This window comes from Herpailurus yagouaroundi, unplaced genomic scaffold, assembly GCF_014898765.1.
Source record: "Herpailurus yagouaroundi ecotype Mexico unplaced genomic scaffold, PumYag 183, whole genome shotgun sequence".
In the NCBI taxonomy this organism is placed as follows: Eukaryota; Metazoa; Chordata; class Mammalia; order Carnivora; family Felidae; genus Herpailurus; species Herpailurus yagouaroundi.
The window spans coordinates 15,673,214-15,692,814 of record NW_024412414.1 but is presented as its reverse complement, the minus strand read 5'-3'; the positions used below and the strand labels follow the sequence as shown (position 1 = coordinate 15,692,814).

Below are 19,601 nucleotides of genomic sequence, written 5' to 3'. Positions count from 1 at the left end.
TCTCCCTCTCTCTGACCCTCCCCCGTTCATGCTCTGTCTCAAAAATAAAATAAACGTTAAAAAAAATTTTTTTTTGTTAAATAAGTTTAAGTTAAACAAATGTATGTTGCTTTAAAACAATGTTAGGTATTTCACAAAAACAGGTGGCACAGAGATGGTAAGAAGATAGATGACTGAAGTTTGACAAACACTTGTTTCAGTTTGCTGATCAGTACGAAATGCTACACAGGCCTAACTGACCATCCATCACTCCGATTTTCTGCAGATGAGGGTGCACTCTCTCTCCTGCCCTGCGGTGTATCGCAAGGCCTAATTTCCTCTCCCACGTATGTTCATAGAAGTTTAATGGCTGGTCCTTCAGGGAAATAATATGACATTGTTTTTACACCCTCTGGCTTGTATTTCTCCCATGTATCACGCTTAACAAGACTGGAATAAACGGATTCAGAACGAATGGAAGCTTATCAGATTTTTCTCTCCTTAAACCTCTATTTTAAGCTTTGAGAGCTCACTTAGAACTGGGATCAGTTATAACAAAAACCTACCAACAGCTCATATTGAATGCCTTTAATGTTCTAATTATGGTAAAAAGCAAAGGACGCTTATATGTACTTAACTTTCAAACTAACTAAAGGGGGAAAAGGAAAATATTTTGATAGAAAGAGCAACTTCCTTTCTTCTCTTCTTCTCTCTGAATTAGTGTAATTCCCTGTATGCTCTATTAAATCTAGTGAGTTCAGCAGATGAGACTGCATTTCACTTACAAGACTGAGTATATATGGCCAAGTAACCTACATTTACCTATGAATAGGCTTCACAGGTAATTAAGTCACCTTGTCACAACAAAGATTTCCTTGCCTCTATTTTACATAATACCATCTGCCCACAGGATTCTCCTTTCCTTTCTTACAGAGTATAAACCAAGGTTACCTACCAAACAGGGACTATATTAAAAATAGCTTAGACCTTCAATTGGTCTTGAGTCTCCATTGAGTGACTCATACAAAATAAAGGCAAATCTCGCAAGTGACTCACGTTAATTTAAGGAAGGGCTATGTATTCAGGCATACACACTTACCCACAGATTCATATACTCATAGAGAGTCACACAGATACATATATGTAAAACCTATTATTTTACAAGCTCTTTAGGCAATCAAAAACTTTTATGTGTCAAAACACAGTAAATTAAAGGACTCTGTCTAGTAATATTAAGTTAAAGTGTCATTTAGAACTTCATTAAAACCCCAACGCCAAGATTAAGGCAACATTTCTGTGAACATGATTCCATGAAACTTAGCATTTAACGTCCTGTGTGATCACTTTCCTTCTGCTGGTTCATACAGCAAAGGAAATTAGTTCTCTAGATACCAAGACGCTGATTAGGACACCAAATAGAGAAATTAAAACCGTCACCAGCTTGTGATACCATCACCACTAGTCCTCTAGAAGGAAACAATGAAGTAGAAGGTAAGTCAAACTTACCTTTTAATCACGGAAGAAAATTCAGATGTTGCTCTATTGATAGTTTCAGGAGCTTTCAATAAAAATATGATGAAATACTTTTTTTCTTGCTTGATTCCTCCTCCTCTACAATTCCTTTATCACCCGCAATCTCTTCTAAGTCACCATTAACATCAATACTCACCAAACGTTCTTATAAGCGTATTTCCAAAAATGATATAAAGCGTTAGAAATCCATTAACAATGCCACAACAAAATCATACTTAATCCTATTTTATTTGAGCTGTTTCCAGTTAAGACAGTTTAAAAACAAGTAATAAATATGTGTCCCTTATGCAATTTCCATGCCCCATCAGATCCTGGCACACATCTGATTCTATCTCTTCCTCTCTTTTTGTCAAGACAACGCTTACTGGGGCGCCCCAGAGGCTCAGTCAGGTAAGTGTCTGACTTCGGCTCTGGTCATGATCTCCCAGTCTGTGAGTTTGAGCCCCACGTCGGGCTCTGTGCTGACAGCTCAGAGCCTGGAGCCTGCTTCCGATTCTGTGTCTCCCTCTCTCTGCCCTTCCTCCACTCACGCGCGCTCTCTCTCTCTCTCAAAAATAAACAAACATCATTAAAAAAAAATTTTTTTTTAAAGAGACAATGCTTACTATCAGTAACGGTTTCTAGTTTCATCTCTATACTTTATTGTATTTTTCAATTTTTCTACACTGGTGTATTATATTAGCATCAAGATACAGAAAGAAATTAAATGTGACTTGTAATCTTAAGGGATGAGGTAGTCAAAGAAACCCTTCACAGTTTTAAGAAAATCCCAACATTCTTCATGAGTCAACTTAAAAATGGAAATCTTATTCTGTTGTGGCATTTTAAAAATAGCTGATATTAAACACGCAATTGTTTTACTTTATTTTTAGAACACTTAAGTCAGCACATATGCAATGAATTACCATGTTGTTCACACTATGATGTAAATTAAGAATTATTTCTGATTGATCAATTACTGTGATTTATATGGCCTTAGGAAGTGACAGCTCTTTCTCAATCCAGATTCAAAAGGTCACTAACTTAAAAAAGAACTCCAAACCAAATTAAAATGATCTACTCACAACTGTAATTTCAGGCTCACGAAACTGTGCCATACAATCATCATCAAAGCTTGAGCTCGCTGCAAGGTCCCTCCAGGCCAGCCTCTACACAACTACAGGAAACAACCCAGCAAAGCTAACCACCTGGCGAGTGTTTATTCTGGGGCCAAATTTACAGTATTCAGACACACGCATTATTTTCTTTACTATAGCAACCTTATAATATATGAACAGTGTCCATATTTTACAGAAGAAAGCAGTGCCCAGAAATAATAATAAGCTTCCCCAAGGTCATGAGGGTAGTGTGAAAATTTAGACAGGGAAACCTCGCTAAAGTAGACTTGAGATGGTAGGAGGAGAAGCTGGTAGGGAGAGCTGTACCACTCAATTACAAGAAGAACTGTCAATTACAGAACTCTGTAAGAAAAACCCCAGTAGGGGAAGATACATGTTATATCTCCTACAAGAAATCAAATACCCCTGGCAACTTAGTCAAAGAGAAATCATCATCACCCTGAATTCCTGATTCCCTTTAATGTAATTTTATTCAAAACAACTCCTCCCAACTTCCTCCTCCTTTTCCATACAATAATGTTCCTCTCTTTGGTTTGTTGAACTTGCCTATAGATTTGCTGTAGCTTACTTATCCCAGATTCCAATTCTCTACTCTTCACAGACAAACCCACCTTTTTCTGGAAAAATAGCTGGTAGTTTTAAGGCTAACAATAGCAAATGGCAGGACTAGAATTCAAAATTTGCTCTAATTTCAGAGTGTGTGACTTAACCATTCTATGTACTGACCGGCTTTCTTATAACCCTAGTGTCAGCCATCTTGTTCTATATACTGGCCTTACAGGTAAACACCCTACAGTCAGGGACCACAGTTTAGCTCTCTATGGATCCTGATCTCTCTCGTAATAAGGGGAATTTGATTCACATCCACAAAGAGATAATACACTAGCCAAGGATTTCTCTTCCACTACTATCCTAAGAATCACACAACATGAAGATTTTTTTTAAGATTTTATTTTTATTTTGAGAGAGAGAGAGAGTGAGCATGTGAGCTGGGGAGAGGGGCAAAGAGACAGGGAAAGAGACAATCTTAAGCAGGCTCCATACTGAGTGCTGAGGCTGACATGGGACTTGATCCCATGACCCTGGAATCATGACCTGAGCTGAAATCAAGAGTTGGACACTCATCAGACTGGGCCACCCAGGCGTTCCCACAACCTGAAAAATTTCAATAAGCCACAACTGTATCATTCTATATAATCATCTTCCTCCCAAGTTTTTAAACAAACACCTAATAATTTTTTAGGTAGGAGTTCCAAGTGTCTGCCTAATAAATTCTCAAATTGTTGTGTCTGGCTTTAGCCTCTACTACAAAGCTGTAATCATCAAGACAGTATGGTACTGGCACAAAAATAGACATACAGACCAATGGAATAGAATACAGAACACAGAAGTGAACCCACAAATGGATGGCCAACTGATCTTTGATAAAGCAGGAAAGAGTATCCAATAGAAAAAAGACAGTCTTTTTAGCAAATGGTGTTGGGAGAACTGGATAGCAACATGCCGAAGACTGATACTAGACCACTTTCTTAAACCATACACAAAAATAAACTCAAAATGGATCAAAGACCTAAATGTGAGATAAGAAACCATCAAAACCCTAGAGGAGAAAGCAGGCAACAACCTCTGTGATCTGAGCCACAGCAATTTCTTGCTCGACACATCTCCAAAGGCAAGGGAATTAAAAGCAAAAATGAACTATTGGGACCTCATCAAGATCAAAAGTTTCTGTACTGCAAAGGAGACAATCAACAAAACTAAAAGACAACCGACAGAATGGGAAAAGGTATTTGCAAATGACGTATTGGATGAAGGGTTAGTATCCAAAATCTATAAAGAACTTACCAAACTCCACACCCGAAAAACAAATAATCCAGTGAAGAAACGGGCAAAAGACATGAATAGACACTCTTCCAAAAAGACATCCAGATGGCTAACAGACACATAAAAAGATGCTCAATATCATTCCTCATCAGGGAAATACAAATCAAAACCTTACTGAGATACCACCTCACACCGGTCAGAGTGGCTAAAATGAACAACTCAGGAAACAACAGATGCTGGCAACGACGTGGAGAAATGGGAAACCTCTTCCACTGCTGGTGGGAATGCAAACTGGTGCAGCCACTCCAGAAAGCAGTGTGGAGGTTCCTTAAAAACTTAAAAATAGAACTACCCTACCCAATAGCACTCCTGGGAATTTATCCAAAGGATACAGGAGTGCTGATGCATAGGGGCACATGTACCCCAATGTTCATAGCAGCACTTTCAACCACAGCCAAATTATGGAAAGAGCCCAAGTGCCCACCAACTGATGAATGGATAAAGAAGATGTGGTTTATATATGCAATGGAACACTACTTGACCATGAGGAAGAATGAAATCATGCCATTTGCAGCAACGTGGGTGGAACTGGAAGGTATTATGCTGAGTGAAATAACTCAGTCAGAGAAAGACAGGTATCATATGTTTTCACTCATATGTGGAACTTGAGAAACTTAACAGAAGACCATGGCAGAAGAGAAGGGGACAAATAGTTACAGAAAGGGAGACAGGCAAACCATAAGAAACTCTTAAACACAGGGAACAAACTGAGGGTTGATGGGTGGAGGAGAGGGGAAAATGGGTGATGGGCAGTGAGGAAGGCACTTGTCGGGATGAGCACTGGGCGTTGTATGTAAGCGATGAGTCACAGGAATCCACCCCAAAATCAAGAGCACACTGTACACACTGGATGTGAACCAGTTTGACAATAAATTATATTAAAAAATAAATAAGTAAAATAAAACAGAAAGTCTCACAGCAAAAAAAAAAAAAAAAAAAAAAATCATGGTGTCTGGAAACACGGTATTTCTTAGTAACAATCATTCTGTGAAAAGAATAAAAATTGTTTTCTTTGATTAGAGACTGTCAAAATTGATTCCGTTCCTAGAGTTTCTCGAAGGATTGAAAAACAAAAAACATATATATTTAGCACATTTTAAAACGCAGCAGAAGGTCTCTTTTGAGAGGTGGAAGAGGAGTTGGAAAACCAACATGCGTAGGCTCTCAGCTCCCCTACCCGGCAAGAGCTGTCAAATGACTCCCTAGCACCAGCAGGAAAAGAGGAAGCGATGAAAGATGGAAGTTAAAAGAATCAGAGGAGCCAAAAAGACAGCAGGGAGTGCCACCCTCAGGAGAAAAGGGGTGGGACACAGACTCTGTGCAGTTCAAACGGCTACCAAAATAGACAAAGACGGGTAAATGGTAAAAAGGTCTCCCTGGAGCAGTGTGGCACTCAGTGTGGCAGAGGCAGACAGGCTCTGTCCCAGCTGCGCTTCCTGGTGAGGCTCCTGGGAACCATTCATCATCATTAGAGGAAATGCTGCCGCCACTTCCCACCCCCCGGGGTATTCAGAGTCCCCAGTGAAAGTGGCATAATGGCAAATCAGCACACACAGCTGCCATCCGCCCCAAGTCTTCCCATTTGCAATTTGCACTGACAATTTCCAAATCAACGCTCCCTCCTCCTGCTCCCTCCTCCTGCTCACCGCACCCTAATCTACAGGCAATGGGCTTAGTTTCTGTTTCCAAAATGATGTCAGTCTGCTGCTCTGAAGGGTCCCCAGACCTGTGTCTCTCCAGCTCTCTTTGCCTTATAGTGACAGAAAGACAAAACCTAATTTTAAAGAAAATTGTTCTCAAACCCCCCCCCCATACTTAAAGGTTAAGTGTCTAGACATCATGTGTAAAGAAGATGAGTGAATATAAAATGCATTTTATCTGTACAGCTATCAAAAGGTTTGCGGTTTTATTTTGTTTTCCTTGGGAAATTACCAAATTATACTTTTTCTGGCCTAATTTTTATTCAGAAAATTTAACGGGGACACCAGTCCCTTCTGATTTATTCTAGATTTTCAAGTACTCTGTGGGTGATCTAATTAAATCTTTTTATTAAAAGAGGACCATGAGGGATAGATTTAAAACTTCAGTAGAGCCGGAGCTCCTGCACAAGTACACAGGCCAACATCAGCGAACTTTGATCAACTTAAGCTGAGAATGGGGGGGAGGTGCTCTGCCAAAGAGGAGTGTCCAGGGCCCTGATTCCAGAGTTTCAGCATAAAGCTAGCTGACTGCACGTGTCCATACATGGGGCAGAGGCCATGAGCTTTCAGACATGAGAACGTCAAATAACGTTTTCAAGAACTATGAGCAGGAGCCAGCCTTGTGACATTCAAAACGAAGAAGAAAGTCACGCCTGGGTGGCTCAGGTCATGATCCCATGGTCATGGGCTCGAGCCCTGCATCGGGCTCTGTGCTGACAGCTCAGAGCCTGGAGCCTGCTTTGGATTCTGTGTCCCATGCTCTCTCTGCTTTTCCCCCACTCGTGCTTGGTCTCTCTCTCTCTCTCAAAAAAAAAAAATAAATAAATAAACATAAGAAAAAAAATCTTTTTAATAAAAAAATTTTTAAAAAACTGAGAAGAAACTTCCAACATCACATGTTTCATCTTTACTTATTTATGGATTACCAAACTAATGCTCACTTTGTAGACTTCCAACATTAATGTTACTTGAGAAATTTATTTTTTTATTTTTACTGTTTAGCTTCGCCATCTTTTTTTTTTTTTTTTTTTTAAATAAAACTTATTGTCAAATTGGCTAACATCCAGCGTGTACAGTGTGCTCTTGGTTTTGGGGGTAGATTTCAGTGATTCATAGCTTCCATACAACACCCAGTGCTCATCCCAACAAGTGCCCTCCTCAATGCCCATCACCCATTTTCCCCTCTCCCCCGCCCATCAACCCTCAGTTTGTTCTCTGTATTTAAGGGTCTCTTATGGTTGGGGCACCTGGGTGGCTCAGCCTGTTTAGCATCTGACTCAGGCTCAGGTCATGATCTCACAGCTCTTGAGTTCCAGCCCGGTGTTGGGCTCTGTGCTGACAACTCAGAGCCTGGAGCCTGCTTCAGATTCTGTGTCTCCTCTCTCTGCCCCTCCCCTGCTTGCACTCTGTTCCTCTCTCTCAAAAATAAACAAATGATTAAAAAAAAAAAAAAAAAAAAAAAGAATTTCTTTTGGTTTGACTACCTCCCTTCCTCCCTCTCTGTTTGTAACTATTTTTTTCCCCTTCCCTTCCCCCATCGTCTTCTATGAAGTTTCTCAAGTTCCACATATGAGCTGACTTCAGAAATTTCAAGTCTCCCCCCAATCCCCCACAAAATTAAGAACTATAAAATGTTTATTAGCTCAGAGGATTTTTCCTATGAAAAGACAAATATATAGAAATGCTTTTAAAATACACAAATTGCATCATGCCATATGTTCTGTTCTTCATCTAAGTTGTATGTTTATCTGGCTGGTGTGCAGGGATGTCTGTTACAAAGATGTTCAGTGAAAACCTACTTGTTCTTGTTTTTTTTTTCCAAAAACTAGTTTTAATAGCCCAATAGTAAGACAGCAACAACACTAATACACATAACAAAGTCAATACATCAGTACAGTCACTAGAAAGCAATTAATATAGATCAGAGAGGGTATATTTGGTTTTAACTGGTCACAAAGTTAATTCCAGAGACGACTACTCCTTGAAACAGGTCAGAGTTTTCTCAATGATCCTATAGCAGCACTATATTCTTGCCAAAACACGTAAGAGGAAAACAGATGTCAAAATTATTTTTGCTGACTTCTATGTTTAGCTTTGGTATTAAGTTCTTGGGTCAGAAGCTAAAATTTTAATTTAAAAGAAAATCAATTCTTCCTATTTGTACTTAATAGCAACAATCTTTCGACCTGCATTATCTCCTTGATCCACCCACACAGCATGACAGGTAAGGGAGACAGTAATGCTCTTCCTCTTTTAGAGATGAAGAAATCAAGGCTCACCACTGAGGATACCAAGACCACAGAGTCAGTAACTGGGCAAAACTTCAACTTGGGCATCTTGATCTAAAACACAGGGCTTTTTCCACCATTAGGATGAAAGAAATTGGCTGCATTTTAGAGGAACATCATTTTGCCAGTGTCTTCCATTGCTTTAGTATAGGACATTAGGGTAAAATGAAAATGGTTCAACAGAGGGGCAGGAGAAGAAAAAAAAAAAAACAAACAAATACTATGGAGGTGTTCGCTGCATTTTACATGTCAACACCAAAAAGACTGACTTTTAGCAGGGGAAAGAATACTCTTTCTTATAGTGGAAAGCCAACTAATAAACACAGAAGGAATGCAGTTAGAAAATAACCATTTGTCAACCACCCTAATACTGATCAATTCAAGTAAACACCATAAAAGAATGCTAAAACCAGTGTATTAAAGTTTGAGGAGCAGCAAAATATTTACATAGCCACAAAATATCCCCCTGTAAGATACGAGGTAAAGAAGAAAACAACTGAAGAGTGGAGAAGTCTGGCAGACAGGACTTGAACCAAGCAGTCCAAATTTATGTCACCAATTGACATCATGTGACTCCCAACAGGATGTGCTGAGAAGGACACACTATCACTTCTGTGGTATTCCCATTCAAAATATATGACCTAAATCCATATTCATGAGCAACAAACAGATCCAAACTGAGAGGCACTCTACAAATGACCTTTTCTGTAAAAGACAAAAAACTTCAACAAATGCTGTCAACTAAGAGACACTAAAGAAATATGACAACTAAATAAAACATATGACCTAAGATTTTCTCTCACTGTAATGGACATTATAAAGATTATTAGTGAAATCTGAATAAATTTGGTAGATTAACGACACCCCCCATATGAATTTCCTGATTTAGACAACTGTACTCCAGTTCTGTAAGGTAACGTCTTACTGCTAAAAAACACACACACTGATATATTTAGGGATTAAGAGTAGACAGAGAAAAGAATTCAAGTAAATGTAATAGATGTCAATATTTGGCAAATCTGGGAAGAGATTATGCAGGAATTTGTTTACATATATCTGAAATTATGTCAAAATAAAAGTCAATATGATAATAAAAAGAGAGTCTTAATAAAAGACAGTAATTTTTTTTTTTTTTTTTTTTTGGAGAGAGAGAGAGACAGAGACAAAGACAGAGAGCGACTGGAGGAGGGGCAGAGACAGAGGGAGACACAGCATCCAAAGCAGGCTACAGGCTCCGAGCTGTTGGCACAGAGCCCATCGCAGGCCTCAAACTCAAGAACCTCGAGATCATGACCTGAACTGAAGTCAGACGCTAAACCGACCGAGTCACCCAGGCACCCCAAGTTGTTTTTGTTTTTGTTTTTTTTAAATAAATGCTTCATCAGGTGAATGATAGGCCATTCTGCAATTTTTATTGGTCTCAGAACAGTATCTTCTAACAATAACAAACGGTAAAATCTCATCGTGTTCTATCAAAGCCTGGTTCTGGAAGGGAAGGTATTGTTAAAGCTTTCTAGTCCGTCCTGCAACCCAGCCTTACTAGCAATGACAGGCTAACCAGACCTACAGCAAACAAAACAGAGTAACTGGAGTACACAAAAGCCGCTGAGGTCTCACGGCCTCTGTGACCACAACTGTGGGTCTTCATATCCTCCCGCTTTCAAGGGGAACCTGTATTTACAGGCGACGGTACAAAATAATGGCTCTGGGCCACCGTCCACTTTCACTGCAGTCCACATCTGCACTATCCAAGTACAAGAGGACACTGCATTTAACCCAACAACTGTCACACAAGTACGCTCACTACCACATGGGAGTCTCGCACAATGCAGCTGTGAGCTCAGTTCTCCAACCTAAGAAGCCTGAAAACTGGCCATCAATAAATAAATAAATAAATGTGGACGGCCTCTACAAGTGGTTTAAGAGTTGCTCTGGAACTACATCATGTGGTCATGCATTTGCCATGCCAGCCATGTAGCTACAAAAAAAAAAAAAAAAAAAAAAATTGAACCAAGAAACTAATATACCGATAGCACATGCCTCCAAGTGAATTTGCCAGTTTCCTAGTAGGCTTTGGTTTTGCTGTGCTTTTCTTGGCATGAGCACTATGCCCAATGAGGTATTTGCATAACAAGTCAAATACCTCATATGGTAGTCAACTGAGGGAACAGCGAGATGCTCCAATGCTAGGGAAATCGGCTGGATGGACTCAGGGAGAGATGTGTGCTCCCCACATGGAACATCCCTAAGGGATTTTTCAGGGTAGTATCAACCATATGTGATTTTTCACCTTTTGGTTTCTCCAAATCACTTACAGTAGAATTGGGCAGAATGTGACTGGTGGTCCAGAGTAGACTCTAGAGGTCACAGAAAAAAGCACTCTATTTGTGATGGATTCTGTTTACATTGGTTAACACATACTCAGCTGGCACTGGGCAGATTTTTCCAAAGGTTTCAAACTGTTACAAAGGACAAAAGCAAAGTTCCTTTAAGAAATGTGGTGGTACTGAGATATGAAGAGTAGTGCGTTGTCTTTGAAAGGGAGTTCATAAAGCAGACTAGGCTCTGAGGCAGAGAAACTAAACCACTGGGGTATTTATGGTACACAAAAGGTACTGTGGGGAAATTAAATTTCTAAAGAGGAGCTGACTATATGCAATCAAAGGTGAGGTGAGAAGTTATGAAAAGGGTCTGAGGCAGCTCATAATTAAGGACAGGGAGAAAACACACACACACACACACACAATCACAAGGAAATACTGAGTAAGTTGGAACTTGCTGTATCTCAGTGTCAGATGTGAGGTAGGGTGGGCACAACAATCTGTCTGTCCCAATCCAAAGCAGACAGGAGGACACGGGATGCAAATATTGGGCGTGGGCTCCTGGAACAGTCAGGCTCCAAAGCTGTAGCTATGTGGGCTGGGAAGACACTTGATCAGAGGGGGCCCAAGACTTCTAGCCCCAGAATGAGCCAGCTCAGGCCTTCTCATGCCTTGAGGGCCCCCAGACAGAAAACTCCAGCAGTCAGGCTAGAAGGGGGGGCACATTTACAGCTCTGCTCCTGAGCAACTCACTGTGCATCATAAGGTTTTGGAGTAAGATAAATCTCAGTGATTCTCTCCGGTACCCCCACCATTCCCTGAGGTAGTGCTGGAAATCTGTGGGGGCATTCACTGGCACAAGGATTGGGGAGGGGGTCAAGGAGGCTCCAAGTCCTACAATGCACACAGTCCCATGCAATGAACATTAAGCCTCCAATGCAACTGACACAAATCCTGCCAGACTTTTGTGAAGGTAAAATAACAGACGTTTTATAATTATTGGAGTGGAGAACCTAACTCTGTTTCGTATTTACACACTAAGGGTTTTTTTTTTTTCAGTTACATATATACAGATTGTACACCCTTGTTCATAGCAGCATTATTCACAATAGTCAAAAAGTGGGAGCAAATCCAGTGTCCGTCAATACAGAGATAAACGAAATGTGGTATAGGCATCAATACACAGTGGGATAGTATTTAGCCATAAAAAGGAAGCAATTCTGATATATCTTACAATACGGACGAACCTAGAGGATGAATCATGTCAGATGGAATGAGCCAGACACAAAAGGAGCAATATTGCATGATTCCACTTACACGGAGTGCCTACAGAAACAGAAAGTAGAATGGTGGTTGCCAGGAGCTGGGGCAGAAAGAGCACGGACGGAGTTGTTTCACGGGGAGTTTCACTGAAGGAAGACGGGAAACCTCTGGAGATGGATGGTGGTGATGGCTGCATGACCGTGTAAATGCCACAGAAGGGTAAGACTAAAAATAGTTAAATGGTCAAGATTGGGTTATGTTTATTTCAGCACACATTAAAAATACACACACACACAAACACGGAAGTGTGCAAGTCACAAGAAGACTGGACTTGGTTGTGCCAGAACTCAACCACAACCTGTTCACCACTGCAGAAAACTCAATCTCGGAGGGTGACACGGCTCCAGGGCCAGAGTCCCCAGCACCACCTTCCCGCTCTGGCAGCCTCTCCAGCTGGTACATCAGGTTGGGTCTAGCAGGGGGCGCCAGCACCTGGCACCTTCAGGGTACCTTCAAACGTCACCATGTCCGCACACATACACCCTGATACGTGGGATTTATTATCAGTTATCTTCATTTTCAGTTTTCTATTAAGTACATAGAGATCTTACAAGTAGGGGTGTGTGCATCTATTACTTTCTTTGTAAATTTTGTTTCACGATAGTATCGGGGGCAGTGAAACACTCTTTGTTAGAAAAAAACTGAAGGGAGGCGGCCTGGCTTTGGTCCCAGGGAGCAGACAGCAGCAGCAAGAGCCTAAAGACTGCAGTAAAGCACGAAACTCAGTGAGTCTCCGTGGATTTCACAGAAGCACCCTTTCATGAGAATTAAAGTTCTTACGGGGAAGGTCTGCTGGTAGTTGGCCCACTCCCCTGAAAAGGAAGAAATATGGTAGGAAAGTAGAAAGTGCCTGACTCTCCTTAGTGATCAAACACAGGCACAGTTAAAATCATCAAATTCGTGCCCAGTAATCAACTCCGACACAGACGAGGTGAAGCAGGTTACACTTTTTTCAGTCATGGGAATTACCGTATCACGTCAAAGGAGATCAGGGTTTAATGGAGAAGGGCACGGTGTGTCGATTGCAATGACACATATGTTGTTTCTCTGTTGCGATCATCCTTCTTTCCATCTCAACACTGGGACATGATTCATATTTTACATACTGTCCAAAAGGGGAATGTGACTTACCAGAAACCATCCTCCACATTTCAAATACAGATTCCCCCCTCTGCCAAGAGAAAATCCTGCCCAGCTGTAGATTTCTCATTTGCAAAACATAAGAGCAATGAAATTCCATTACTTAGAGAAACTGGCTGTTCCACCAAACCCCTGGCAACGGAAGCTGTACTTATCTTTCTGAACAATAGCCTCAGAAAATGTATTCTTTCTCTCTCAGACAAAAAGAAGAAAAAAAAAAAAAGACAGTAAGTATGCCTTTGAGCTCTTGAGAAAGTGCTCTTGTCCAAGCCAATTTCTCTTCGGGAAAATCCACTCCCCTGACCTGGGAAATACAAAGATTGACCCTAAAACATGCAGTAAAAAGAGCTCCAAGTTTAAGAACGCTTCAGAAAGTCAATGGGGATGTAACAATATTAATAATGTCCTTAAAACAAAATCAAGTATCCCTTTAATACGTAAGTGACCACGATGTACCCGCTCCCGCAGAAAAGTGACTCTTAGACCCTAACATGTTTAGTTTGTTTTCCTGGTGACGTTTAACTGCATGTTTTCCTGAGGACATAAATGATCCTGAAGTGTTCTGCTTCGCACATTGCAGAATTCATTCAAACAAGAAGGGAAAGCCAGACTTTGTTCTCTGTCTTCCCAAGGCTCCTTTCTCTGGGGAGAAGCATGTGGCCAAATTCCAGTGGGTTACATGAACTCCACTCATGGCTTATCTCATAGTCAGAGTTCCCACTCGGCCCAAAGTTTTGAAACGGACCATGAAAACACTCAAGAAATACAGACGCTACACTAATGTGTTTGGAATACCAACAGTGCTGCTTTTCCTGTTCCCCGTTTAATGTGCCGTGTTACATGGCTATGGCCTTGGAGACTTTCTTGTGGGATTCAACATATTACCTAGGATTCTCCTATTTAGTTTCTTCCTCACAGGACACCCAACCACTTAGTCCATGTATTTACCCATTAAAAGAGCAATCAAAATGATCAAAAAAAGCAGCAGAAAACAGTCATTTGTATCCAACTTTGCACCAAGAGCCCATACAAGGAGACAATGAGTAACTGTCTCCCTTTGGGCAACCTGGGGCATCTGAGGCCATCTATGTGACCCTATTCCAGTGTGTTGGATGGTGGGCCAGGAAATCTACTTCCTCCATATAGCAAATCCACAAACCTGCTCTATAAAACCTTAAAATGCTCCATGAAGAACTGAATAGACAGAGTTGGGAATGATGTGAGTGACTATCCTATCAAACTTTGCCTGCACATCCCTGGACCATCACTTGGTAAAACCAGCAACAGAAGACAGAACGATGCATTTGTAGCAGTAACTGTGTGCCGCGAGCTGGGAGGACATGAGCAAGCCCCCAGAGCTGCCACGATCTTACCCTGGGAACCAACGTGAACACCGACACAATGTGCACAACAGGGATTGCTCATCTGGTTCTAACTAACAGACAACTCTCCAACGGCTTTTGCACAAAACTGTAACTGAAGCCCACAAAACAGATGCAAGACTAAAGGAAGAGAGCCAAATTGTGAACATGACACTCATAATCTGGCTTCTCTATATTTAATATAAACAAAAACTTAACACCAAGGCAATCAGCACTCCATAAAGTCCCACACAATGGGAGAGTTCTCCTGCCCAACCATCAGGAGGGTTCAGGCCTCCCTCCCTGACCAAACTGAACCGGACGAAGACGGGATGGCATTCAGCCTATTAAAAGACACTGCCCAGCATTCACATACCTCAATAATCCTGTCATGAATTTGCAGGCCTCCGTCCTTGGCTGCGGGCCCACTGTCAACTATTTTGGATACAAAGATTCCTTCAGTGGACGATCCATCTTGGTTGTCCTTTGGGTTAAAAAAACACACACATGAATGCTAGGCATTAACTTGGTTAAAGCTTACACTCTAAAACTATGATGGACTCGAGCTTATGTCAAAAGTGGCAATGGGGTGAAAGCCCATCTGTTACCCCTAATTTCTGTTTTAATCTAAAATTAATACATGCACATGGTACGATGTTTCAAACCTATCAAAATGTGTAAGTCCTTGCCACCTCCTACCCAGTGTCCTTTTCCCCTTTATAGCATCTATTGGCAGTTTATATACCCTTTCCAAAACATTTTTTCACAGATCACCTTTCTTCAACATGTATCTGTTCCTTTTTCATGCATACAAACGGGAGTGCGCTCTCTCAATTCTTGTGCGCCTTGCCTCTTTTGCTTAACTTCACAAATCTTAGGGACTTTTCTCCAGTCTTCCTTTCTACCTCACTCCCTTAAATGGCTGAACGGTATCCCAGTAATGGGATAGTAAGCAGCTTCCATTTGCCATTCTCAGAGACAATGATGTGTCTCATACCTTCTTCCAACCTGTACAATGAAATATCTTTTGTGGTATTTATCTAGGGCATATCCCTATCAATGCAACCAGTGGTCCAAGGATATGTAGATTTGACGGGCATTGCCAAATTAAGCACTCGTAGCTCATGAGAGTGTTTTTCCATAGCCTCACCAGCACAAAGTACTATTAAAATTTTTAAGCACCCAACAATTTGATTGTGAAAATAGGTGTTTATGTGTGCTCTGATTTACATTAGAAAAGCTCACCACCAGCACCCCAATCCTAATAAATTCTCATCTCCAATCTCAAATCCCTTTAGATCTTTCAAAGTCTGGACTGAAACTTTCTGGGAAAAGCGACGGCTCGCTGCTCAAACTCCTTCCTTTATTTAAAATCAAAAAGCTCCAACAAGCTCATAAAAAAAAAACAAAAAAAACCCTCACAGCTTGTTCATGAACTTCTTTCCAAACAGCACTGGGATGAATTCTCTCCAAGTGTGTGGATTAAATTTCTAGTGATTAACAGATGGATTTATAAGTTAAACGGCCCAAGTATGTGTTGTTTCCAAACAAAAGCATTTGAAAAGTAATTTCAGGATCTTCCACAGAAACTCCAAATTCTGGAGTTGCCATAAGGCCGTAAGATGATCTATTTTAAAAATAATTTCTGTATACAGAAATACATATAAATCCCATTTGTTAAAAAGTAACAAGGAAAATATAAAATTTTTCTCTTTAAACAGAAAAGAAAAAACCCATATTCTAAAGGAGAAAGGGAGGACTTTAACGTAGTTGAATCGACCGCTTCAAGTGAAAGAGCAATGGATAAGAATAAGCGAATGTACACTCTGTACCTCTTCTCTCTCTCCCTCCATCCTCACCCCTGTCTCTCCAACACACACACACACACACACACACACACACACACACACACCCTATAAGGTCATAAGTAGGATTCAAAAGAAATCAAAATCACAACCTAAAATGAGCATTAAGTGTTTTCCCCAACATTTATCCCCCCGTGACAAAGACAGGTCTCCAAACTGACATCTGGATTCTATCAACACTCTTCCAAGAGAGAAGGGTCAGCGAGACTGTGGGTGCTGTGCTAGATCAGCCATCCTCAACAGGCAGCCCTGCCCAGCATCACAGCACCCTGCATGGGGCCACTGCAGACTAACCCTTCACTGTCTGGATTTCTCCCTGCCTCCTTTCTCTCTCACAGCCGCCTCACTAATGCACTAATCCCAGCACATTCATGTATCTCCCCACATGCATATCTCAATTTTAAGTACACAGTTGGGCAACTGCTTCTATTTACTGACTACACGCTAGGCAGCAGGCAGGTAGGGAGCACCCTGTGTCCACTGTTTCATCCTTCCAATAACTAAAAATGGTGAGTACTATATTATTCTCCATTTCATAGAGGAAAAACCTGAGACAGAGAGGTTAAATAACTTATCACAGGTCACAGAGCTAAAAAGTAGCACAGGTCAGTTTCAAAACTAAAGGCATTCCCTTACACAAGCTCAAAGTGCAATACTGCCTCCTATGGAGAAAAATCTCAACAAGAAGCATTAATTCGGAAGTTCCACATTCCAGGCTATGGAATATTCCACTGGAGAAACCTGAAGAATCTCAATGGACCACACAGGATTTGATTTGTGGGCAATTGTGGGTTCCCTAAGAAGTGATGCCAATATACCCAATGAAAAGAGATCTGCACTTACTCTGAATTCATTGCTTTGCATTTCTTGCCGGAAGAGGGAGATGGGAACAGGATTTTGACATTGGTTTGTTTTGCAGAATACTACTTTGTGCACAAGTAATTTTTCTTAGGACAATCAGTAAGTTCAAGCAAAAGCAGAGGAACAGGCAAAAGCAAACAGCACAATTCAGGTTAAATTAATAAGACAGTGGTAGGAGGTGGAGAAAGAACGCAAAAAAAAAAAAAAAAAAAAAAAATACAGCAAGGACAAAATCCAAGAAAACCAAAGCAATCCCATCCTGGAAAGCTAGATGTGTCTCTTCAAAGACATTGCTCGATTCTTTGTTTGGTCCCTCTCTGAATACATTTTAAGTCCAAGTTATTTATCAAGGTGAACTAACACGGCTTGGGATTTGTTTTGTTTTGCCAGCTTGAGAAAAGGAAAAATCAAAGGGATTGTTTCCATCAGAGGGGTACCTGAAGATGAAGAATACCCGCCAAAGGCTGAAGTGACAGGTTTGACACACCAGACTAGCTGCTGTGTCTGAAGGGATATAAGAATTAATGAATGAATGATGTGACTCTGCGAAGGGCAGTGCATCATGCAAGGAAAAGACTCGTGTCAGCGCCCCCCGGCTGGGCTTATGTCACAACCCAACCAAGCATCTAACACAAGAATCCCTTGGGAAACGCACACGTCGTGGGTACTGCCTTCCACTTCCAGTTACTAACAATGAGTGTGCATTGTTGCTCATCTTGGCTTTTCAGCGTGTTCTCAATGACCTGCCAGATTTCCAGGCAACAGTTCAGAATACATTTAGGGTTCATTATGCTATTTCTGCTAATCAGGACCAGTTTTTTAAAAACACTATTGTAACCACATGCATATGGAATTAAACTTTCCTCCAGGGGACACGCACGCAGTTCTTGAAAAAAGACCACAGTAACTAAGAACACTTATGAATGCTACAAAATTCATTCTGGCTTTCACTTCAATCAGCTTTTTAAAGGAGAAAGGAAAAAAAAAGTACCTAAAACATGTACTTTGATAAGCACAAGAAAGAACCATATTCCAATGAGGCTGGGAGTGGCCTTTCTTCCCAGAGAGGGACAGAAGATAAATACAATCTTCACGGCCTTTCACGTATCAAGTTCTCCAACCATCCCCAAGACACAGGCATGCCTCTCCATTTCAAGCATTTTGCCAACCGTGGGTTCCTTTTTCCTACATATGCTTTGGTGAGGCAGAGAACAGACCTTCCTGGTTTGGGCTCTTTCTCCTGTGGAAGTTGCTGAAACATCTAACTAACGGTGAAGTGCATCTTAGCTGGTTGAAGTCATTTCTTGGAACTATTAACAGTGAGTAGGGACAGGAGAAATAATATTTACGAGCCCAAATCAAGGACGGCCTCTGTCATTCGCCCTAAGCGGCAGAGCACAACACATTCTAAAACAAGTTGGGGAACACGGACCGCTCGTTTCCTGGGACCAATTACTTAGACATCCGAGCCCCTCCCTCAGCCCTGCCCTTTGCTGGCGAGTGTGGACTCCTGGCAGCAAGGACTCAAGCAGAGCAGCACTGCAACATGCTGCCAAGCTGTTCAGCCAAATGGCTACAGTCAAAAGGAAAAAAGTACCAACGGGACACAATTCTACACTTTCTTAAGAAAGTCACCGAGACAAGGACACAAACACAACCGTGTGTGCCCATCTCAGCAAAATGTCCCCACCCCTCTTCATTCTCACAGTTTAATCTCGTGGTCTGAAGGGTTCTTCTCTGTATGTATGTTTTATAGGACAGATAATGGGTCAGTCCGTCATTTAATGGCTACATATCACCTGTAAGTTAAGTTGTCATTTCTTAAAATTAACCCTGTGTGTTTTTGAAACTGTGGCTTTGGCCTAAAGCCAAGGGAACTCAACCCTCATTTCTCCTCACGCTAACTCCCCCATCTTCTCCCAGTCTCTTTCTGACCACTTCTTGCCCGCTCCTCTACTCTAGCCACGCTGAACTCTTTGCAGTTTCCCCAAATGCCAACTCCGACCCTATTCTAGGCTTTGCATGGGCTTCCTCAGGCCTGTTCACTTTCCTCTAGCTCAGGGGTCTTCAAAGATGGGCCCATGCAAAGCAGTGCACTGGAACGATCAAAGAACATACGAGAAATTTTATTCACACTCACATTTTAATTTCATCTTTTAAAATGCTGCTTTTTGCATGAAACTTTTTTAAGTCACGTACCATAGTTCAGCAGTGAAAATATAATTTAG

General features: G+C 41.2%; 1 protein-coding gene across 1 annotated transcript in view; it reads right to left on the bottom strand.

The window, feature by feature from the left end:
* PDZRN3 (PDZ domain containing ring finger 3) overlaps positions 1 to 19,601 on the bottom strand; it is a 245,239-nt gene that overhangs the window by 208,264 nt on the left and 17,374 nt on the right. Inside the window, exon 3 of the mRNA XM_040492154.1 lies at positions 15,024 to 15,131. Within this exon, the coding sequence (XP_040348088.1) occupies positions 15,024 to 15,131 (108 nt within the window). The remainder of the gene's footprint in view (positions 1 to 15,023; positions 15,132 to 19,601) is intronic.